Genomic DNA, 25,191 nt, shown 5'->3' with positions numbered 1-25,191 from the left:
CACACACACACACACACACACACACACACACACACACACACACACACACACACTATGGTCACTGTGCTGTAATAATGCTTGCTTGAATTATTTATGAGACTGATCTCTACTGAAACAATACTGTGTTTCTTGGTGGGAATTTAAAGCACTCTGCCAAATAGCACAAAAAAATGTTAGACAACCACTACTCACCTCCATTAAATTTACCATTAATAAAGACTTTTATTTCTTTTAAGTTACTTTCTTACGAGCATCATGAGGAAAAATGTCATCTTCCATGCTCTGAATTACCTTGGGAAGGTAGGATGTTAAGCCAGTGGGTGAAACACAATCTATAGCATTAAAAATCACCAATATTGCCAGACAGTGATGGCAATCCCAGCACTGAAGGCAAAGGCAGGCAGATCTCCTTGAGTTCGAGGCCTGCCTGGTCTACAGAGTGAGTTCCAGGACAGGCTCCAAAGCTACCTAGAGAAACCCTGTTTCGAAAAACTGAAAAATAAAAAAACTAAAAATCACCAAAACTGCCTTAGGAATCCTTATTAGGTTTGCATGTTCTTTACATACCATAACTCAGTTAAATATTTACACAACTATGATCTAAGAATAAAATACCAAGATCCCTTTAACGAGCTCTGACTCAGAGGTAGTGACTTACTGGGGGTATCTTAGGTGACTTCACACACCTCTGCTGCTGCTTTCAACTGTAACTGGGAGGTTTGAAGAAACTTTCCTTCCAGACCTATCAGTACAGTTTAGTAACAGAATTAAGTTTCTTTGTTTACCCTTTCCAAAATAACCACTAGAGGTAAGGCATTTGGGGCTGCCATCCATCAGGAATCGTGGAGCACATGCTATGAATAGAGCACATGTTATTCCTCCAACACGTCGTTCTGCGTTTCTCAGACGTGGTAGTTTAAGTGAGAATGGTCTCCACTGGCCCATATGTTTGAATAACTGATTCCCAGTTGGCAGACTGTTTATGAAGAATTAGGAGGGGTGGCCTTTTCGGAGGAGGTATGTCACTCGGGGTGAGTTTGGAGATTTCAAAAGCCCATGCCAAGCCCAGTCTTATGCTCTCTGCCTCTGGCCTACAGATTGGACGTCAGCGCTCAGTTACCATTCTAGCCCCCTGCCTGCTTGTTGCCTGCATGCTGTCTCACCACATATGGCCATGGACTCTGCCTCTAAAACTATGTGCAAGTCCCCAATAAAATAAAATGCTTTGTTTTATGCTGGCCTTCATCATGGTGTCTCTTCACAGCAATAGAAAAGTAACTAAGATATCATATTACGTATGGACTGAGGTAAGATTTAGTAACAGGTGAAAGAACATCCCTCACTCAGCCCTCAGCCTACCACCCCAAATAAGTCTAATGTAGAGGTGCAGAGGCTAACATCCGATGTTATCCTCTGTTGCTCCCCCACCCCTGTGATATTTTGCATGGGTGCTCTCAGTGAATCTAGAGCTTGCCAATGGCTGGGTGGATGGGCCAGTGAGCTCTGGCAATCCTGCCCTCTGCTGGACTTAGAGGCACACTGTCAAGCCTGGCTTGTTGCATGTAGGTGTTGGGATCTGTAGTCAGGTTCTTGTGCTTTTGTGCCAAGGACTTTTCCAAATGAGTCATCTCCTCAGCTCCTAAAGCCATTTCTTTTTAAAGTAGCAATAATTTATCTTAGGATGGCAGTTATATATTCGTGGGGACTGAATGTTTAAACTCTCATTGTAAGAAAAAAATATAGATTAAATATAAATAACTATAGGTAATTTAAGCATAGAAATTTTATTGTTTGTGAAGAACGTAAGATGTATATTTTTATTACATATCTGAGTCAAGTTTAAAATATGCAATAATTATCATATATTCAGCAATAATTGTAGTTCTAAATTTAAAGTTTATGTTTTTGTTAAAATGGTACTGTACAATCATTTACTTGTTAGAAATTACTAGCTATACAAGCTACCATTCCCAAATTATTGGGTTCCTTACATTTAATAGTAAAGGACTCATCTGCATCATAAATCACTAGGAAGGCATAATTATGTGACAGTCACTTCCATCAGGATCACACGCAGTACTGCTTGTAACAAGAGCACCGCAGCATGGCAACCTTTGTTTTCCATCTGGATGAAAAGAGTTAGAATCTTCCCAGTCAGCATCAAATACTCAACATGACCTACCTGCAGAAACTTTGGTTTTCTGTCAAAACACCTTTAGAATGTCTTGTGTATAGAAAGAAAACGGAGACTATTCTTAAGTTTTCTTTGTCTGGCATAATAACCTACTCAACAGAAAGAAAAGTTTTCAGTGTTTTACAGCCTTGGGGATCAAACCCAGGGTCTTGTATATGCTGGACAAGGGCCCCCTCCCACTGAGTTACTACTTCAGCCTTAGGCAAGATTTTTGGTGATTTTTTTTTAAATCAGCAAATTTCACTAACTGATGCTATACAACAACAAATAGTAAGGTTGTAATAAGAATTTTAAGTGCTTCTAGTAGTGGCAAAGGTTTAAAAGAAAGGGGTCAAATGCTAGATTTCACTTTTAATATATACTTTCTGGAGCTGGAGAGATGGCTCAGCTTTAAGAGCCAACACTCCTCTTCCACATGACCTAAATTCAGCTCTTAGCACCCACATCTCTTAGGCAGCTAACAACTGCCTTCATCTTCAATTCCAATGCCTTCTCTGGTCTCTGTTATCCACTATACTCACAAGTATACCCCAACACTCAGACACACAAATATACAGATAACAAAAACAAATAAAATCCTTTAAAAAACTCTTTCTTTGTATTTGAAACATGAGTTAAAGATAGACAAACATCAAGGCGAAAGTTCTTTATTTGAGTGGAATAGCATCCCTAGAAACAAAACAACAGCATTGGAAAGTAAGCGTTTTTCTCCTTCTACAGGGGAAACGGAAAAAGACAGCCACTGTCAACACTGGTGGGTGCGTGTCTGATGGGCAATAGGACAGATCGGATGAAATACATCCCTTAAAAAGGAGTGGTTGGTAACTTTATAATGGGAACCCAAGAGACCCCACTTCCATAGCGATTACAAAAATTCTTGTGATGCCCTGACTGGGTAAGGTGCAGCACCTCTTCAATACATAAACTGGCTGATGTCAAGATTAAGCAGTAAATCAGGCTGAGTAACATTTACAAAATAAAACAGCTACCCCATCATCACTAAGACAAAGTGTGGGGCAGTGGGGAATTGGTGCAAATTCCACCTGGGAAAAGTAGACACGGAAGCTAAATAGCACACAATGAGGCTGAGCCAAGAAACCACAGGCAGTGAAGGATACTGAATTACCACCGCTGTAATCTGCAAAAAAAACCACGTATGCATCATAATACTGCATCAGTGTTCAGCCTCCTGACTTCAGAAATCATAGACGGGGATTTTTACATTTGTGGGGTTTGTTTGTTTTGCAGTGCTAGCGATCCAACCCAGGACCTCACTGAACTACATCTCCAACCATCTTGCTTTAGGGGGGAAAAGAACCAAATTGCAATATTTAGCATTAAAGAGGTACGTGGCTATAGCTTACTGATATGTGGAGATCAGGAGGATATGAGCGGGAACTAAAGGAAGAGATGAATCAGAAAGGAATCTGGCAACCAGGCTCTCAGTTTGGTGAGTCTTTGTACTGTTCTTAAAACTTTTCTGTGGGTTTGGAATTATGTGAAAACACGTTAGAACTTACTTCCGGGTGGAACACTGGGTCTACAGGCAGCGTTCTATCTGAAAGTCTTTTTCTTTTCCTTACAGTATTTAGAAAAGTCATCCTAGCCCGCTCTATGCTCCTGGTGACCAAGAGCCAAGTTCCATATTGCCTCTACTTAAAACAAAGCAAAAATGGTTGAAGTAGATTGCAATAAATGTCATAAATATTTTTAAAACAAAAACAATCAAAGCTGGAAAAGCTAGAACTTTGGTATAAGGGAACTGAAAAATAGGACTCAGCTGGCCAGAGCAGCAAGTGTTATATATTAGGGGACTCCCTCCTAGGTTGATATCACAGTAGGAGAATCCTGTTTGGGCCAAGGCTAAACCAAGTGATTCTACCGACCCTCTCTAATGTGCTGCCGTGGCTCCATGCTACTTTTCTTCGCTACAGATCCATGAAGCTGTTCTCCGAATCCTGCGGTGATAACCACCTGCACTGCTGCTTCCCAGTGGCAGTGAGTATAGCAGCCTACAGGCCCCAGGGAGAACTCACAGGTAACAAGCCCTTGGAAATCACTGAAGTTTTCAAAACATCCGTCGTATGTCCATGTCCCCAAATTCAACTTGAGAAGTTAGAGAAGTGGGATGTAGATTATGAACAACATGCAAATTCTTGCAGAAAATACTAACTGGATAAAACCAGATTTCATTTAATTCTTCAGGCCATTATTTTACAGAGTACTTCCATGAACTCTAAGAGTGTTATAAAAAAATCTAAGGAAGATAATCTTAACAAGCATATGAAATCATTCTTTACTATTTATAAAAAACGCTTCATAACTCACGGGTAAGGTTTTCATCCATTGAATGCTCTACTTTTTTTTTTTCAAAAAGAAGAATGGTGTTATTAATTAATGTTTATTAAAGCATAATTTTTATTTGAATATTGAAATTTTTATTAGTGTATATTAATTATTTATTAAAAAAATCAAATATGTCAACTACTATATCAACCAAACCCTGATAGACTTATAGGAAAACTGGCCAGGTATATCAAGATTATTTCACTCTTAAAATTTCATGGCATTGGACAATGAACCTACTTTAAAGTAGAAACCCACATCCTGGTTCTGAAACATCAGGTCCTTACCAAAGGCTGTTGGGGCTGCATTGCTTGGAGACCAAGGGCCTGACTCTGGGGCTGTGAGGGCTGCTGGGGCTGGGGGGCCTGCTGGGGCTGCTGCATCTAGAAAGAAAGAAAAAGATTAGGGTAGACCTTTGAAATTGTGGGGCTAAGACATGTCTGAATAGCTTTTACTAATACACATTTTTATCTGTTCCATTGCAGCGAAATGATGGTGGGATATAGTCTCAAAAATGTGGCACAGGTGATTCTTGCATTGCCTGGACAGTGTATCATGTACTAAGAAAAACACAGGTGGCAGAGCCAACCACACACCTGGGCTGTGGGATACACTGAACAGCTTATTACTAGGGCCACAATGAACAAAATGATATAAGACTGAATGAGGCACAAGATAAAGGATGCAACTTAGAGACATGGAAAACAGGATGCAGAGGCTGCTGCTGCTAAAACCGTAAAACACAACATGCTGTTTACCACAGACTGAACCTCTGGTGTTCATCACCCAACCCAGGGTCTCCTGCATCCTAGACAAGCGCTCTACTACTGAGGCACATCTCCAATAATGAAAGGTATTTCGGTAAATAGGATTATCCTCCAAAATAACCATATAGAGTATAGGAAATAAGCAGACACATGGGGCGGTGGCGATGATTCTTTTCTAGTGTTAAGCACTTCGCGTTAACTATTGTGATGCTTTTAAATAATTGGCAATGGGATAAGGTTTCTTTTCGCCAGAAATCTCCAAACACATTGGCAGTGTGCTGTGATGATGCTATGATGTTAATGAAGGCTATGACGTCATGAGGTAAAGGAGTGTTTTAGCTACACTAAAATCTGCAGGGATCACTGTCACACCAGTCAGTCACTGACAGAAATGGCATTATATGAAGCAAGATGTACCCTTTTCATCTTCCATCTTTACTTTGTCAAACCTTGCTCTTCCTTCAAGTGTAAGATACGAATCTACTCTTCCAAGAAACCTCCTCAGACCACCCCGAGTTCAAGCTGGCTTTCTTTGGCAGCCAGTGTTCACTGTCCAGGGACATCCTGTGCACTTACTGTTTCTCCTTCTTTCACATCCTCTGCCTGGCATCCCACAAGCTACCTTCTCACACTGCCAGGTGACACCCATCACAGATTATCTTCTCTGATAGTTAGGGGGATAGCTTTGGAGTCCATTTTTATTTTTTATAGACTATAAACTAGCCCATAGAAATTCTGAAATGACTTAGCAGCATGAACTAGACAGTATGTCCAGATTAAGTTGGCTCAAACACATAGCTCTTGGAAAACACTTCTAAGTCAGGGAAGAAACCAAGTATGCATCACGTGAAAAGGCAACAACAAAAAAAATCTTCTCTTAGTGGCCTTTAATTACTCCATCCAAATACTCATTTTGATGACCCGACTAGATTTTCTTTATATGTATTCTTTCAAACTTGTCTACATATTATTCCCCCAATTACTTGACTTTTTTTAAAGAGTGAGAACACCAACTAGGTACTGTCAGATGTGCAGTGTTTGTAGATTCGCCATCCTAGCAAAGGTCCACATAGGGTGAGTCTCAACATAAACAATGGAGGTTGAGCCAGAAGCATTACAATAAAAAGCCACCATCCACTTGGTTCTCTTTCAAGAAAGAGGAACTTCTCGATTGATGACTTTTGTTCTTTATGCCAACAGTCAACCATAAAAAGAGGAATAAATGTAGTTGAGACACAGGAACAAGTTCCCTGCCTTTCTTTATCTCCAGGGGGATGGATGTTGTTGATAAGAAATATTACTGGGGCATGCACTAACAGGGGGAAAAGGAACATGTCACCTAGTCAGGAAATGACTTATTTGCAACCTTGAAAACGCCCTTGGAAGGCAAAGAGAGATAAGTAAGCAACACAACAAGGTTCCTTGGTGAGTTGGACATAACAAATTTTAAAACAGAGATATTCAAATAGCTGTCATGAAAAATATTTCCAAACTTGTAGAAAGGTGGATTAAGAACATATCATTCTCTGTTGAATAGTTATCTTAGTAAAAATATTGGAAATAACATCAAACCAGTGCTTTACTTGAATTTTCTTATTTAATCCTTGATACATGGGTAAATAATCTTTCCATTTTATTAATGACAAAACTCAAGAGTAGGTTTTTTGTTCTTGTTTTTTCCACCTTGGCAATAGCATCTATACAATGAACAGGACTATACATTGGTAGGCTACACTAACCCAAACCAGTTATCATATATTATTAATAATGTATCACAACTTTCAAAATAGTATATCCAAAATAAGGATGTGATAATAACCACCTTATAAATTGGAGCTCAGTTCTAGAGGGTTTGTTTTGACTTCTCCTTGTTTAAATTTAGATACAATAAAACTACAATTTTGCAGATCATACTACATTCAGACTTCAACTGCACTTGGGCTCATGGTTTAAATTCTTAGGGAACTACTTTTTTCTTTCTCTCTTTCCAATGGAGAAGTTGAGACACACAATTTCCTTTGTGTTCCTTTCTGCATGACTGCTTTCTTGCCTGTTTCCCTCACAGAGCATAGATAGCTCTCCCCTCATATATACCCTGTTCCATGAGATTCAAATCTCCCAGTATTTCTATGTAGGTCCATAAAAATAAAGCTGCATCTCATTTTGGACCAGAAAAGAGAATCCATTTAACAGTCTTTTCAAGAAATCTCCAACACAAAAACATTACTTGTTAATTATGGAAAAAAAAAAAAGAAAAATCTGGCACAGATTTAACATAATAGCCAGACTGCCAGCTTTCTCTTCCTCCTTCATTCCAGTGCTGGGTATTAAACCCAGGGCCCTGTGTATGCCGGGCAGGAGCTTTGCCAATGAGCCACATCCTCATCCGTATACTGGAACAAGGAAATCAGAAACAAGAATGTGCTGAGGGAGGGGCTGTTTACCAGGAAGTGTCAAGTCTTTATACCCTCTGGACTCGAAGACAGAACCCTCCAAGGATGTAATCTCTGCTACTCTAGCCCTGTGGCTTAAATAGAGCAGAAGTGTGATAGAAACACAATGTTACGGACATCAAATGGTGGAAAGGTATGTTTGTTCCTATCTATTTCTCCCTCATGTGTATGAAATTTTGCATTCAAACTGTAGGTCTTTAGTCCATCAGTGCTGAGGTGAGGTGAGCTCCACATTTAAACTAAAGTATGTGTGTGCCCCCTGAAGCTTTGGGAAAGGGAAATGGTTGTGTGAAATGGAGTCTCCTGCTTAGGGCCTGGCAGGTACAGAGAAAACTCGACCTTCTTGGAACTACAGTGTACTAGTACTAGCTAAGTTGCTAGCGTCAAATACACGGGGCTCCTTGGAACTTAATACTTCAGTCTAAAGAGTCTTTCATTATGAGAGTCTGTGTCTGTACTACTGGAAGGGATGGCATTGCCCTCACCTCCCTGCCCCATACCTGGAGGAGTCTCTGCTGCTGTCGAACTTGCGGCTGTCTGGGCCTCAATGGGTCCTGAGGCAGGGGCACCGAGGGGAGGGTGGGATGTGCGGGAGTCAGCACAGCATCAATTCCCCCGCCCACCAGAGGGCTCTGCTGTAGAGCCTGGTGGTTCAGTCTGGCAAAGAATAATGCAACTTGTGTTCAGGAACCAGGCGTACCATTGAAGTGTCAATCAGTGCCTCCAGCATTTTACACACATCCACCAAGAAACAACTCGTGTTCAGTAATCATGTGTACAGTTAAAAATGGGGAAGGGCCAGAGGATCAGATAACACATCTGACCACATTGAAAAAAAAAAAAAAAAGAAAGAAAAAAGAAGATAGTAAGCATACTACTTCAGACCAAGTAGCAATCATACAGAAATTACTTCTAAAAAAAAAAAAACCCAGTTGTTAGCAATAAGCAAAATAAGTTACTATTTACTTTGGAGCAGGCCACGAGTGGAAAGGCTGAACAGTAGTATTTTATTACTCCTTACATATCCCTGTGAGCCAGTAGCTCTATTATCTAACTTTGAAAATGAAGGAAGATCGAGAAATCACTAAGCTCACCTAAAAGACAAACGGCACAGGTGGGATCTGAACCCGGAATTTTTGAGCAACAAAGCTCCAGTTACTGAGCTCTGTCATGCTGCGACTTACTTATAAAAATGGGAAAGCATGTTTTACACAGTAGCTTATTTCCCATAATGTGCTACCATCCACCTCCCTACGTTTCAGACAGCAGTTACCTTGAGCAGATGTGTAGGTCGTCACTGACCGGAACACATGGGAGCTAAGCTGCGATCCACTTTACAGTGTAGAACTTTACCAGCCTAACTCTTCTGCACTTTATTATCCAATGGGATTGGACCATGTGTTAATGGTCATGTGCCATCCAGTGAAATGGCCTTTAGTAACTAGGACTAGTTACACCACTATCAGATCTTAGAGCTAAACAAAACCGCAGGGCTCCTTGGTCAAAACAACAGTGTTTCAAGAGATGGCAGAACATCTAGCTAAAGATGGAGCTTCTACAAACACCAGGCCTCCGTGTCACTGCATAGACCACGAACCTCAAAGCTAACCATGCCGGCCATTGCCGGCTAGGGAGCACTTGAAATACGATCCATGTGCCTGCAGAACTGAACTCTACGTCAATTTTAATTAACTGAAGTTTAGCCATGCATGGACAGCAGCTGCAACGATGAGCAGTACAGACACACTCTAGGTGGAGGGGATGCAATTCAAACAAGAACCAGGGGAGTCTAGCGTGAGTCATCGCTGAGGTGGAAAAGAGAGAAACAAAGCTGGAGCAAAACTCTGTCAAGCGCCATCTACGATTAGTACTACAACATAAACTGTATGGTTCCGAGCAGCAAATTCTAGTAAAAGCACTGCTAACAACGACCAATAGTTTTATCGGACACTTTTAATAAAAAAAAAAAAAATCTCTCGAGTAAAAGGAAAAAAAAAGGAAGAACGCTAGCACTAACACACTGGTGTCATCTGAAAATCTTAAAACAGTACACATTGGAAGAAGCGAGTCAAAACTGCTGTGTTCTTGAATGGAAGAATTTGGAACCTCTACTGCATGTTGATAAAAATGAGATGTGAGGACGCAAATATAGGAGCTCAAAAACCGTCACAGTATCAAATGCCTGGAAGAAGTGTAACAAACCCAAGGCCGAGAGGGTTTACTATTGCAATTACTTCAACAGGTATCACCTCTGAGAGCCAGCTACGGGCTGCAGGTATGGCGAGGCCTGCTGCTGCGCGTAGCCACTTGGCTGCTGCTGCTGCAGCTGGCGGAGTCTTTCCATCAGCGCTGGGCTGGAATGTGCGGCCGGGTAGGCTCTGGAGTTGTAGCTGGGGGAGAGGACCACACTTCCAGACTGCTGTGGAGCTGCCTGTTGCAAAGGCATCTGTGTCCCATACATTGTGTAGCCCTGGGGCATGGTCTGCAGGAAGACATAAAGGGAGAAGTCAGTGCTGTGTTTAGCACCTGGATCCCCACCACTAAGAAATGCGGGGGAACAGGAAGCCCAACCTAAAATTCATGGTTAGCAATGTCTCTAATGATTCAAAATATGGGGATGGCTACTCTGTAGGCAAACAAAATCTGGCCAGAAACCCACAGAACAGACTGGTAGGGCAGTGATTAAAAATCTCTAGCTCAAAATAACTAAATATTTATTTGGCTTTTGAGTTGCTTATTTTTGGAATAGGAAAGGCACCTTTCTATATAGAAATAACCAGCAAGGTAGCTACATGTTCAGTGCACAGATGGCGGCAACATCCCACAAAACCCCAGCAGTATCACTGTCATCTAAAGTACAGGGCATGCTATCCCTTTCATACATGTACCTATTTCTCTAAACCTTGACACCCACATAAAAGACACACATAGAGTTTTCTGGATTGCAAGACACAATTCACTGAACAGAGAGCAGTCTATTCTCTGGGTCCTCGGAACACCACATATTAAAGCAGCTTAAGGACTATGACTCTGAAGACAAGGGTGATACACAATAAACATGCACCAGCCTCAGGACCCTGTAAGCCAAACACGGCTCTCCTTTCCGTTGTATACACGGAATAAACTGCCAGCCCCAAGACAAGCCTAGCCGGACCAGACCTTTCTGTATAAAAGGAAAGGCATAAGGGTGTAAGGATGCAGAAACAATAAAACTACAAGGGGAGGAATGGATAAAGGCCGGCACGTTTTAAAGGTGAGCGCATCGCTTCCTGAACATTTTCTGGGTATATATAGGTTAGTTCCATTCGTCACCTGGAATCCTACATCTTTCCTCTTGATCTTACAAAGAGGAAGCTATACCTCAATGTAGCACACATGCCATACAGCTACTGAGCCAACAGCACCTGTACTGTGACCCGACTCATGGGCCCACTACCTTTTCTACTATGATTCCTCACGGAAGATACTTTTGAATATGTAAATTTCTATAGCAAATCATGCCATTATTCATTACATCATCAACAACTCTGAGATTCTTAAACAATTAATTAATTAACTTTGAACTATATAAGCACGGCTCGCCTCGATCCTCCTGCCTCTGCTTCTGGGTGCACGTTATAGGTGTGTTCCACGGCCTTGGCTCAAGTGCTCCAATATCTTGCATCAGCAGACTAAAAGTCTGAATTTATTTACATTTCTAATTGAGGAATTTCCTGGGCACTCCTGAGACTTATTCAACAGTTACTGTTCTGAGACTGTGAAGCAGAAGTACTTTCTTGATCTAGTTGATAACCAGTTTCCTTGATCTCCTACTCCCAAAAAACGGCATTAAAACACAAAGAAAGGAGCTTTGCTTCAAAGCCAATGGGTACCTGTGCTTGTTGCAGCCCTGGATACTGAGGGAGCTGAGGGGAGGGCCGTGATTGTCCAGTAAAGAGAGCAGCCTGGTCCCCTGGCTGGCCCTGGAAAACAAAATCAGGACAAAGTCTGTAACTGCAAGAACTTCATTTTAGTTTCTAATATAGAACTTACAGATTTCGGACCGGGTTCAAGGCATCCATTCCCTACGTGGGCAAACTACTGACTTCTCCAGTCTATAAAGGTTACAATCAGCAAGTTTCTCAACCAAGACTTTCTCAAATGATTCTTTGGTACAGGAAGGGCACAGATGCTTCTCTGGACCTGAAAGAGTCTTTAAAGTGTGTCTCTCCATCACAGGCACTACCCACGTCCTCTGAAGAGAGGAAAAAAGCATGGTATCTCATCACATATAATATCCCCAGGGTTTCTGAATGCACCATGATCTAAAGACTGTTTTCAGTCATGATGTCTGAGGAAATGTTAATATCTGCTAAGACTCAGTGATGAGGGATACTCAATGAAAATATCCTAAGTCAACAGCAAGTACAATTCCAACCAACTACATGTAGAATAAAACCAGCCAACATCTGTGAATCAGTCTTAATTCAATATACTCTGGCCTTCATAATGTTAATCAATATGGACAGCTATACGTGAACTTTATCTTATGGTTACAGAGATTATTTTATGAAAGTTTGCAGTGATAATTACAAAAAATAAAAAAAGCCTAGTTTCACTCCATCCCTGGATTTCCCCAAGACATTAATTGTCAGGAAGAAATAAGTTTACTGTGCAATTATTTTACTGCTGTCTCACAATAAAAAGTGCTAAATTAGAGTTGCATGAAACCACTTTAGTATGCTTTGGGAAAAGTAAATATATTGCTAACAAAGAGAAGGGATAAATATGTAGTTTAGGGAGGAGAATGCCAATAGTAACCATAATAAGAATGCAACATATGTCAGGCCTGGGCTGCTGCAAAGACCTTGCCTAAACTCCAGTGATCTGACTCCAAAGCTAGGGCATCCCCATTGGAGTAGATACTTCCAAGTGTAACACTGAGGGCGAAAGGACTTAAACACCCATGGGTGCTTATTCTTTAAAGACGAGTCACTTAAAATAGTCCCAGAACAAATCTGAAGGAAAATGTATCTTTGTAGTTGTTAATGAGACACTGAAACCAAATGTATTATACATCAGATTGATTGAGTCTTGTGCTCACCACATGAAAATCAGTAGATGGCCACAAAAAAAAAAATGAACTCAATGGCATCTTTGGAGGTTTCTGGTCTCATGTCAAGTCAGGGCTAATTAAATTTTTATTTTGTTTCCATTTTATTTTATTTATTAATTTTTACCCTATAGAACATTTGTCTATATATAATGGCTTTAGGTTTTATGTTTTTATAGAATTCCTGAATGTGCAAAGGGGTGGGGCTCTGATTTTATCTGATTTTTGTGCCTCTTCTTGGGTTCTCTTTCTACTGTGTGCTTGTTTTGTTACATTGTGATGTTTGCTTTTGTTTACTTATATATTATATTTTTATTACCTCTTAGATACCTTTTTGTTTGCTAAAGACAGACAGAATGGGATGGTATCTAGACAGGTAAGGAGGTGGGAAGGAACTGGGGCGAGTAGAGAGGGCCGACGTGATCAGGATATGTTGTAGGAAAACCACTATTTAAATAAAAGGAACAAAGTAAAAGAAACACACACACACACACACCACACAAGCAGAAAATTGCTTGGGTTTATTTATGAGCTGAGTTCATCCACAACAGTTCATCTGTGATGGTATCTAGATATGATAGCTGAGGTTATGGAAATTTAAGAAACATAAACTATAAATTACTTTCCACATTAAAAAAATCCACAAGAGTCACCAAGATAAAGGTGTTACAAACTCTACAAGAACCATGGGGGGAGCTGAAGAGATGGCTCAGTGGTTGAGAGCACTGGCCCCTCTTCCAGGTGACCTGGTTCAATTCCCAGTGCCCACATTAGGTATCTCACAACTATCTGTAACTCAATTTCTGGGGGACCTGACACCCTTACACAGACACACACATAGGCAAGACACTGATGCACACAAAATAAAATTAAATCATAAAAAGAAGCATGAAAGAAAACTAAATAAAGATGAGGTGTTCGTGTGTGAATATATTATGTTCCATTCCCCTACATCAATGAAATAAAAATAAAAGAAATTTTAAAAGAAACTATTCAAGTGCTAAAATGTTATCTTACATGTATTTTGCCATAACAAAAAAATATTCCCTGGTGGTAGTGGTAGTAGTAGTAGCATTAGTAGTGATGATGATGATGATGATGATGATGATGATGATGATGAGAGCAACAACACAAGTCAGTATTGTTAATGAATCTCCTAGCAAAAACAGCTTTATTTATAAATCCTCATTTGGAATCTACTGAGTGCTCACAGCTGAAATGATACACATGATATGAATCAAAAGCTTTGGTCATCACAGGAGACTGGTCTGTTTTGACTACAGAAAACAGACACAGAGAAATGCTATCAGGTCCTAGTGACAAGCTACACATGGGATGTTTTTAGAAAGCCTTCACTTCAAGTATAATTCAACTAAGATCAGCATTGTTACCAGCATTAATTGCTAAACACACCGGATGCACTTCAAAGTAAACATATTGCAAACATGTGCCTCCTCTACAGTATGTTCTAGTAACATGCCTAGACATGATGGACATAACTACTGAAATAGTCATTAAATTCCTAATATAGGAAAGTAGTAAAAAGAGGTTAAAAGTAAAGAAATGATACAAATTTCTATTTATTTGAATGAATATAAAAACAAAAAACATTCGTTTGACTTTAAATAAAATGTTTTGCCTGCTGTAACATCTGCTCCCCCCCCCCAAAAAAAAAACCAGAATTGATTGATTGGTGAATGATTCATACAAATTTTTTTCTTTTGAACAATAGTATCGACCTGACAATAATAATGTTTAACTCAAGCTTTTAATGAATAAAATCCTTACATGCTTGCTTCTTCATAAGCATAAAGCCTTAAGAAAAATTAAGGATTCAAAGGCATTTCTGAACCTTGCTTTACTCAGACAACCATTAGAGAAACTTCCTATGTAGTGAGCATGTAATAACCCAAATATTTTCAAAGCTGGAATATTGTACCACTGTAGAATATTACCCATCCAAATGCCATAAGCAAGCTGACTTACACTCACACCTATGGTTTCTATTCTAATGTTTCCTTGATTTATATTGTGGGTTTACTGATTCAGAAACCTAACATTAATTTAATGAAGAGCATGCATTCTTAGCAAAGCCAAAGAGAATCACACTGCTGAGGGTAGAGTTCCTGGGAACCTCCTGACACCTGAGACTGGCTCCATAAATCATGCATGCATTCATCTGTTAAACACACCTAGATTTCTAACGTGTGCCCAGTAGGCAAAAGGATGATTTAAAAAAAAAAAAGACTCTAAAGCCCAATGCCTGACCCTGTATGAGAAGCCATCAAGCATCGCTACAGAAACAGCCACAGCTAAACCTGGGAAGTGTCTGGTAAAATTCCAGGACCAGCTAAAAACATCTCTCTGTGTGTTTTTGTCATGAAATGACTAGTGATTAGAAAAAGACAATTGTGCCCAGCATCACTGTAACAAGATATCAATATGATTTATAGTTCATAAAATTCTACCTTTACTCTAGATTTCAAATGATTATCCAAAGGGGATTCCTTTCCCTCTACAACATATTTTGCTACATTACAGATATATTAATAACAAATATTACTGAGGTTGTTTGAAAAGGAATGGCCCCCACGGGGTCATATATTTGAATGCTTGGTCATTAGGGAGTGGTGCTGCTTGAAAGAGATCAGGAGATACAGTCTTGTTAGAGTAGGTGTGACCTTGTTAGAGGACTTATATCACCGGGAGAGGTAGGCTTCGGGGTTTCAGAAGCCCAATCCAGACACAATGGATCTCTCTTTTCCTGCTGCCCGCGGATCCAGATGTTGAACTCTTGGCTCCTCCAGCACCATGTCCACCTGCATGTTGCTATACTCTCAGCAATGCTGAAAATAAACTAAATCTCTGAAACTGTAAGCAAGTCCCAATTAAATGCTTTTCTTTATAAGAGTTGCTGTGGTCATGGTGTCTCTTCACAGCAATAGTGAAGAGAACTGCCTATTAGAAGAAGGGGTAGGAGCTCACCATCCCATAATAGCACCCAAGCACCACGCAGGCACTCTATGTGTATCTTGTTTGTTCTGCTGGGTTCCTGCCCATATGGCTGCATAGCTATGCAGTTCTCTTTCTTCTAAGAGGGATTGGAGATTTAACTCAAGGGTAGAGCAATAGCCTAGGCAGTTACACAAAGACCCTGTCTTGATGTCGAGAAAAGTTCATAGTCCTCCTCCATTAGCCAACATGTGAAGAAGAATAAAGGGGCTTATCTGGCCGGTCAGTAGGTAGTTTACACCTTTAATCCCACCACTTGGGAGGCAGAGATAGGCAGATCTCTAAGTTCTAGATCAGCCTGGTCTACAGAGTGAGTTCCAGGACACCCAGGGTGGTTACATAGAGAAACTCTTTCAAAAAATAAATAGATACATAAAATAAAAAACAAATTGGTTATTGGTTAGGAAATCACTGGGAACGTTTAATTGTTGAAGAATGTTGATCTGGCTGATCTTGTGAAGGTGATTTTCTATCTGAAGACAATGTTTAGGACTTTGAAAGTTAAAACAACTGGGATGAAGAACAAAACACAACAAAATCAAAATGCTGGCACAAAATTAGTGCAAAAACACACAGACGTCCACCAGTTCCTATGCTTTCAATTAGCACAGTTCTGCAAGGGAAAAAAAAAAGACACTGAGGTATGTTTCAGTGTTTGGAGGCAGCCACGAGAGGATCCTTTTAGGTCACAGGCCTGCAGGGATACTGTTGACTACACTATCTCACTCAGTTCCTTAGTTGTCATGGATATTAGGAAGTGAACCTCAGAGGAAGACATGTTTACCTATGTTTACCTGTATGCCAGTGACCTTTGCTCCAGCGCTCAGAACTACTTTCAGTAACTCAAAGCTGAACTCAGAGTGGAAGTGGGGTACAATTAAGAGAAGTTCAGCATTGTGACAAAAGAGCAAGCAGATGCAGAAACAAAGAGGCAAACTTATTTAGGCTCTACTGTCTTTAAAAGAAGACGGGTTCGTTCTGGTGGAACTGTGTGTCAATTCCTAGTAGTAGTGTCTTAAGTTCCTCTTAGGAATCTGAAGCAAGACTGTCTCTGCTCACCCTCCAAGCACAGCTAAAATTGCAGTGAGGTTTGAAACGGCCCCAAATGCGTTGCCTATTTGAACAAAATCAGTAATATTTTTAAAGCATTTTACTAGAGCTCTCATTGTCTGTGTGTACTAAGCAACTCTCGTCCATTTTGCCTGATATCTAAGTAGTTTAAGCAGTAGGTGAAGTCAGGAAAAACCCAGTCCAGAGCTTCTGCTTAACATCCTTATGGAGGCCAGTTCACAGCTCAGTTTATAAAGGCAACGTAAAGACAGCATAAAGAATCTGGTGCCCTCGTCTTCCTATCACCAGGTGGAATGCAGGTGTGCTTTGGTACACAGCAGCCAGGTGTGCAAAGCCAAGACCAGGGCAATTCAAAAGTACCAGAGTCCTGGCTACTGTCAAGTTTTCTTGTTTCTCTAGAGCAGGATACACATGTAGACTGGGTAACACAAAGATGCTCACTCATCACAGGGTTGCGGTGGGATCTAAAGAACGACCACATTGAAAATGCTCGTGACTATTTGGGCATAGTAAGCACTCTGTTAGTTATTATCATCAGAACACTGCAACTGGAAAACACAAACACACACGCACAAATACAAAAACCAGAAAAAGCAGAAGCAATCCTACGTCACTCTTTGCGCTCACAAATTTTATTTGCATAGATCTGCAGGTTTCACGTGTCTCTATAGAGGTAGGTGCATGTCATTTTCATCACTGCTCCTTCAATACAATCACTGTCTAGAAGGAACAGTGGCTTACAGGGCATAAAATAAGAAACATCAACCAGAAATTACACTCAAAGGCTTAGCATAGTGAGGTTCTCTTTAACCCCAGCACTCCAGAGGCAGAGGCAGGTGCATCTTGGAATCTGAGGCCAGCCTCATCTATACAGAGAGTACTAGGTCAGCCAGTGCTACTCGGTGAGACACGGTCTTAACATAGTGAGACCCTGTCACAAAACACCAGAAGAATAGGAGGAGGAGGAAAAAGAAAACACAGCAGAATAAAACAATGAAAATCAAACAAACAAAAAAACCCCTAAACTTAATATTTCTTCTGCACTGGGCATATACTGCAGGGGTAAAGTGTTACCCAGCACGTGTCAGGCTCTGGGTATAATCTAAAGCACTTCCCACACAAACACAAACTCCACATTCAGACCACTGTTTATAATTTACTTATTGTTTGATACAGATCTTATTGAATTAACAATTAAAACGATGAAGGATAAAAACACCAGGGAATTTAGAGGCACAAAATTAAGTAACAGATCCGAGGATAATGCATAAAAGTAATGCTAAGATGAATACAAACTCTTGTAGCAATTATAATATAGAACAGAGCTGGGAAGTTGACCTCAGAGGTAAAAGGTACAACATCATTAGCACTTCCGGCTCCCTCACAAAGTCAATGAGGAAATACAGAAGTGGAAGAATATTCCTGAACTTGTATACAGGAAAGACCCCTCTAACCACACGTGTACAGAGATGGGCATGCAGCAAGATTCTGCACCACACCCCAAACTCATTCCTAGCTAGAGGAGGGGACCACAGGAGGAGGACTCCAAGGCTAGCTCTGGACAAACCTGCTGGAAAGGCCGAGTCTGGGCCTGCCGGAGGAGCCGCTGTTGCTGCTGCTGCTGTTGCTGTTGCTGCTGCTGCTGCTGCAGAAGCTTCATCTGTAGCAACTGCTGCTGAGACGTGATCGAATGAAGGGAAGGTGGCTGCAGCATGGCACCCGAGCGCCTCTGCAGCATGTTAGACAAGGCTTGCTTCGTGTTGGTTGGGACATAGGAGCCTGCAGGGTCCAATCTGGAGCCACCTGGAAAAGTCCCCGAAAGGAAGGGTTTTCAAGGGCTGCAGGTGTTCTTTGATCACAACAAGAAACTTCACCTTTCTTACTTTAAGAGCGAGGCAGAGAATTACAGACTGCCCCACCAGCTCCAAGTATTACCATTCTGTTAAGAGCCGCCTTATTTCCGAAAGAGGAAGCGCAATGATGTGCATGAAGAACAATAGTTTAAAATTGCTACGTGAAGGCTGCACTTCAGGGGATAAAATGCAGTGCCTGAAACATAGACGAGTCTGCATAAAACCTTGGTCACGCAGGCTGTACAGCTCTCAGGCTGTGCCTATGACTTGAATAAAAGTGTGCCTTGTGCAGTATTCTGCAAAGTTTCATAAGCCAAGCGTAGAAGCTCTCTGGAGCCTAACAGATCTGAAGGCTGTATTATTTAACCTTTACCTTGGCAAAATTAAAAGGTCTATTTTAGATATGGGGAACACGGGCAGGGGACTCTAACTGGGGAAGAAAGCAAGCAACCTCTTTTGTGAGACGTGTGTTAAAGCTCTGTTCGTTTGCATGTATCAAGGAACATAGAATCTTTGGAGGGAAGGAGTGACATTTCCTATAAAGCCACCAATTGGAGAAGCAAGTTTTTCTAACACATAAGGACACTGACAATTCATGTTTAGGATTTTCTTTGTCTTCTGAGCAACAGTGATCGAAGAGATGTTTGTAGAATTTGAAGTCTTCAAGCATTGTAAGTTCTTAAAGTGTTTTCATTCTCTTTTACAAAACAGGAACTTTCTACAGTCTGTGCATATAATTTCCCTGCATATTAATTTAGGAGATGGGCTCTTACTATGTTGGCAATGCTCCGTGATTTTCCTGTCTTAGCCTCTACACTAATAGCCGGGACAACAGTCGTAAGCTACTAAGTTTAAAGCGACTGACCCAAAGGTTTATCTTACTTCAGAAAACAGAAAAACGAATTGCGACTGAGGACTGGGTTACCCGAATTCTCACTCTGTGGAGGATAAAAGTTAGGAGCAAGGAGTTTTTGTCCCCAAATTGCTGACCAGAGTGGTCTGCCAGTGATGCGTGTCTCACACCCACCTGGATTCAGGGACTGATTCTGAAGGAAAAAGCTGGGCTGCTGGGGCTGGCTCACCAGGTTGTATCCCCACAGCGCAGGCTGCGGGTGATGCATCATTTGGGAGGACATGGGCGAGTAGTTAGGAGGCACTCGGTACATGTTGCTCTGCTGATACTCCTTCAACAGAAATATTATCTTTAAAAAATGTAACTTAATATACCACGCACAGTTAATCAATATAAGTTCATCCCGTTCAGTTATGTGAGATTGTTCCATCCCAAAATCCAAGACTATAGTTTGAGAAAGGGAAGGGACCGAACATAAATGGTAAATGGTAACCCATTTCCTAAAAAGTACTCATGTGAATTAAAATTTTTCTTTGATTTAGAAAGTAATTCTATTTACCTAGCACATATAAGGCCCGATGTTCAGTTTCCAGTACCATCTCCCCACCATCACCACCAAAAACAAGAAGCTCCTCACAGGAGACATTTAAAAAGCTAAAAGCACATATCTGGATAAGAACTGTGTCAGAAAGGACCATAGTGCTTCAGAATTACCCCAGGCCTAGACAGCAGCGTGCCCACAGCTTTCAGGGCAGCCAGTCCCCAAGTCCTCATGCCTTCTCCTCCTGAAAGCAGGTACAGACTCTAAGCCTCACACGAGGGTGTCTCGACTCCTTCACCATCCTTCTTATTTTTCTAGCATGGCCCTTGAGGATGAAGGATAATGACAACCTCAGACCCCTTCAATTGGACAAAAGGATGCAATCCCTCTGGGAAGAGGCAGCTGCAGGAGGACCGTTCTGAGTGGACTTAGATAAGGCTTTTGTATGGGAAGAGAACAGAAGTCTTCATCCATGTGGTGTGGCAGGCCACCGTGGCCCAGGTTTGAGAGTGGGCACCGGTGGTCAAGTGGCATCAGAAAGCAAAAGCAGCCTTCTCTAAAAGCATTGTCATTACCAAGCTACCAACTAGAATGAGTCAGTGGGGGCACAGGTGAATGTAATAACTGCTCACAAACAGCTGAGTGCCCACAATAAGTACTTCCTCCCACCAAATAAGAGCATCCTTCTACTCTATAGAAAATGATATAAAAATTCTCTCTCAAGTAAAGCCAGGTAATTTCAGGGAGAAAGCTATTTTAAATATTGTATCTCATATTCTATAAAATAATTTCTAAATTATCATCTAAGAAGCCTCTGGTACCGGAAAGGATGAGAGATGATTTTAAATTAATTTAAATTTTAAACTACCTTTTATAAGACCTGAAAATATGTTAAAGCCCACTCGGGATAGAAGATACAAGGACAAAGAAAGAAATCTCAGTACTACTCTGTTGGGTAAATCAGATGCAAATTCATTCAGAGAAAAATGAAAGGAACTTTTTAATGTTACTTCACTACAGATATCAATCATTTGAAATAAGATACTTAAATATATGCATCATATAAATAAAAGTGTTTAAGTGGGTAAGAATCATATACCCCTGAAAAATTAAAGTTTTAAACTTAGGAAATTATGAGGCTTAGTTCCTCAATATTTTCCACTACTGAAGTCTAAGGTTAGTTGAGAATAGAAAAATCAAAAGTTTTAAATCTGCCGTCCACGAGAAATCACAGTGCATCATTTCATTAACACAGACACGTGTTAGGGAACTCTGCATGAGAAGGCCGATGCCACTCTTAGTAAGGTTTCTAGGAGTACAGTTTGGCCATGGGTAAACCCCATCCTAGATGCCAAGGAGCCAAACTCCTCCTCCATCCCCCACTCACATCAATGCGTGAGCTTGATTTTGTCTTACGCTTCCTTCCCTTTGTCTTCTTCTCCTCGTCAGCGGCACTTTTTCCTTGATCTGACAGTTCAGCTGATTTCCTTTCTGGTTCCTGAGACACTGGGGACGTGGGCTCTTCCTCTTCTTCCTCAGGAGGGAGAGGCAATGGTTCAAGGTAGTAGCTTCGGGGCTTAGGCATGGTGTGTGTGTGGTACAGAAGGAAGTGGTGCTGTTCCTCATATTTCACCACCTTCCGGTCCACACGGACAGTGCCGAACCAGGCCCAGGACAGAGGAGCCGGGTTCTTCTGACCCTCAAACAGGTCCCACGGGGACACCTTCTGCTTCGTAGAGACCTGGAGACCCTACGGGAAAACAGCATTCTGTGACAGTACACTCTGGCCTTCTCCCAGCACACAGGGCAAGCTTGTAAGCATGTGGTTGCAATGGACTTAGGGGATGCAGCAGAGAGTAATGCTCTGTTAAGTCAGGCAGCCTGGAGTACAGAACTTTGGGAGTTCAGTTCTCCAGTTCTCTCTACCACCTGAAACTGCCTCAAGGCATCTCAAGGTAACCCAGACTGTTTTACTACAAAACAACACTTTCATTCAGTTTTTTTTCCCCTAGAAAATATAAGTTCTCAAGTATCCTGTAAAGAAGTTGGCCTCATCATACAAAGTTATAACCACTTATTCACTTATTCATCTCAGAGACCTCTTCATTATTTTTAAGATGGTGAAAAATTTAAAAGTCAATATATATATAGCCTGCCTTTGTTTGGGCTTATATTCGCTTCAGTTCAATCTATATGGACTTGACTTAATACGTGGACTTCTCATGTACCTAACATGCCGTTCCTTGAACAAAATATTGTGAGAAAACTTAATTACAGAACCAGGTCCAACACAAATCAAGTCTTTTTTTGCTTTTTTTTTTTTAAAAAAAAAACTTTTTAATTTATTCTTTGTGTATTTCACCAAATCAAGCCTTTTAACTCCAATTTAACTTTACTGAAAAAAACAGAATGCTTTTATTTGTAACCTTCATCGGTGACATTTCTTGGTAACATCTCCAGTATACCAATTCAAAGACATTTCTCCTAAATAGTGGCCCAGGATGTGAGCATGCCTGTTCTTGCCTCTGCTGCATCTGTAAGAGTGGTTTCTTCTAACACCACTAGTAAGGGAACATTCTCTGCTGTCCCCAAGTGGTGAAAGCATCCTCCCAAGTAGAGGTCCCAACTGAATGGGTCCTGGCTGCCTACAGCTAGAAAGCCCCAGTCATCCTGACTGTGACTAGGGCCCTTTCCCCTTCCCTTGGCCACACTGCTATGGGACGTAGGCTGCCTCTGAATTCTGATGGCATTGCTTTTCCTCTGCGAGTCACCTCTTCCTCGCCTTGATTTTAACTTTCCCTGCCTGTTCCGTCCTTTTCTGTGTAACTCTTCAATCCTCCAGAATGGTCTGCGTGTCAGCTACAGTAGGAACCCTGCTCTGACTACTGCTCCCTTGCCTGGCTAAACTGTCGCCTCAGAGACCTCCTAGTCCTCTCTGCACCATGGCCCACAAATCCCATTATGGCAGAACATGCATCTACTTCCCACTGAGAGCAGGGATTCCCTCCAACCATCTTTCTCTGCTGCAGAGTGACAATGGTCACTCTGTGGTCTTTGAAAGAAGAGCCGATCATTCTTCTGCTATGTTAAGGAACTTCCTAAAGTATCTTATGTAAAGCAAATATCTGCCGAACATTGCTTCACTGACAATATGCAGTGCTGTAACACTTAGAAGCTTTACTTAGTGAAGCTTGCTCAGTAATTTAAAATACTTATCAACACCAATTTTCTTATATAAATATACTCTGATTCCTATCCTAAAATAAAATCAGATGGGTTTTTGCTTTTATTTTTTTTAACACTAGGCTATTACTTAAAACCTCGTCGGTAGATTCCATGAATTTACATCCAGAAAAGCATTTTAAATGGAGACCTTCAGGATATGGCTTCTTATAATTTAAGCCCAATAGCTATTGTGCTTAAATGACAAAAATAATCTCTTGGAAATTAAGAAATGAGATTAAGATGTTTTGTTTATCCTCAAAGAATGTAAGAAAAGCCACTCGGCTTCTATAACTAGATATATGAGGGAAAAATCATTTCCTCTTGCCTGTTTTTTGTCGATGGAGTCAAATCCAGCAATTTTGTTTCCCTTTGTATCGATCAAAGAACCCATGGGTTCACAAGTGATGACATCACATGTCTGCTTTGGCAAAGGCAGCAGCTGTCGAACCTTGTCAATGCTTTCTGATCGCTTGTCTCCTAGTTCTTTCTAGAAGAAAAAGAAAAAAAAAACGTAAAAGTAAGAGAGAAGTGAGATGAAAATTCTGACTTTACAATGAATGCAAAAGTTCATAAGAAGGAAGTTCCCCAATGACACATTTCCTTTTTATTTTTTTTTAATAGTATGTTTTTTAACCCTCAATGCAGTCTATGGAACAGCTGCAAATCAGACGGGTGAAATGTTTCATTTCTTCTATTCAAGTAGCAAACAGAGTACACACAAAGGCAGCCTTGTTACGAGGACTATCAGAACGCTGAAATGACAGAAATCCACTGTTATTGCAGTCACACAGCAGGAGCCGCAGCAAGGAAACGTCCTCGTACCCAGACGCAGACCGCAAGGTAACCATCGGCTATTTTATTGTACAGTCTTCAGATTTGTGTATTTGCATGTTCACTTACTGTTTATTTCAAGGACTATCAGTGGGTTACTAAAGGAGCCAGAGTTACAAATTCAATGCGAGTGCCCATTCTTTTTCACTTGCTTATACAAATCCAAGCATGGGTTTAATCGAAATCTGGCACTGGAGTTTTGGTTAGATATTTGATAATGCATTTCTAAATCCCTTACAATTTAAACACATTTTATGAATATAATTTTTTAGAGAAAATTCTTTCAGATAACATACTTGTAACTTTGAAAGACTGGTAAGCCTAGGCAAGACAATCATCACATTATGAGGAATCAAATCAGACCAACCCATCAACAACTTCAGAACAGGGGCCCATCACAAACTTACTTTCAGTTTCTTTACTAAATTCATGTATGCACGTTTGTTCTCTTCAGATCCCCCGGGGGAAGCATTTGATAGGTCAGAAGCCAATGTCCCGTTGATTAAAACACCCAGCATGTCAAGCACTGTGGTGAATAACTCACTGAGAGGAAAGGAAAACCATTTTACTCTTAAAACAAGATATACACAATTATCTAACCATTTCTACTGAAAGTGCTGAATTTTTGATGGCATCTAAGTCAGTAAGTGTCAGAATTTCTCGCCAGTATATCAAAGCTTGTATCATGCATACATGCAGCAGAGAAGTATAAACAGATTTTTTTTTAAAAAAAAAAACATACTTGTTAGTGTGCATGTCAACAGTTCCTGAAGTAATTATCTGGAGAAGGAGGAGAGCCCAGTCAGTGGTCCCCTGGGTGCTCCGCTGGACCGTGTCAAACATTCCTCCCACCTAGCATACAAAATACAACAGAGAATTTACATCTGTAGGCTAAAGCATCACCTCTATTACTGTATGTGCCTAACCGTTGATTTGTTAAGACGAAAGAGATG

General features: G+C 40.8%; 2 protein-coding genes across 2 annotated transcripts in view; one reads left to right on the top strand and one right to left on the bottom strand.

Moving 5' to 3' along the window:
* Window positions 1–25,191, bottom strand: part of LOC101989511 (mediator of RNA polymerase II transcription subunit 12-like protein) — a 224,414-nt gene that overhangs the window by 9,172 nt on the left and 190,051 nt on the right. Inside the window, exons 19-28 of the mRNA XM_026780392.1 lie at window positions 24,981–25,090; window positions 24,646–24,781; window positions 23,733–23,894; window positions 21,570–21,932; window positions 19,816–19,972; window positions 18,503–18,738; window positions 11,633–11,722; window positions 10,010–10,242; window positions 8,261–8,417; window positions 4,828–4,923 (exon numbers count right to left, since the gene is read on the bottom strand). Of these exons, the coding sequence (XP_026636193.1) occupies window positions 4,828–4,923; window positions 8,261–8,417; window positions 10,010–10,242; window positions 11,633–11,722; window positions 18,503–18,738; window positions 19,816–19,972; window positions 21,570–21,932; window positions 23,733–23,894; window positions 24,646–24,781; window positions 24,981–25,090 (1,740 nt within the window). The remainder of the gene's footprint in view (window positions 1–4,827; window positions 4,924–8,260; window positions 8,418–10,009; window positions 10,243–11,632; window positions 11,723–18,502; window positions 18,739–19,815; window positions 19,973–21,569; window positions 21,933–23,732; window positions 23,895–24,645; window positions 24,782–24,980; window positions 25,091–25,191) is intronic.
* Window positions 24,229–25,191, top strand: part of P2ry12 (purinergic receptor P2Y12) — a 40,260-nt gene continuing 39,297 nt past the window's right edge. The window contains exon 1 of the mRNA XM_005344021.3: window positions 24,229–24,247. The gene's annotated coding sequence lies outside the window, so the exon portion shown is untranslated. The remainder of the gene's footprint in view (window positions 24,248–25,191) is intronic.

Source organism: Microtus ochrogaster, chromosome 1 (assembly GCF_000317375.1).
Source record: "Microtus ochrogaster isolate Prairie Vole_2 chromosome 1, MicOch1.0, whole genome shotgun sequence".
Classification (NCBI taxonomy): Eukaryota; Metazoa; Chordata; class Mammalia; order Rodentia; family Cricetidae; genus Microtus; species Microtus ochrogaster.
This window is presented reverse-complemented; position numbering and strand designations above follow the sequence as displayed.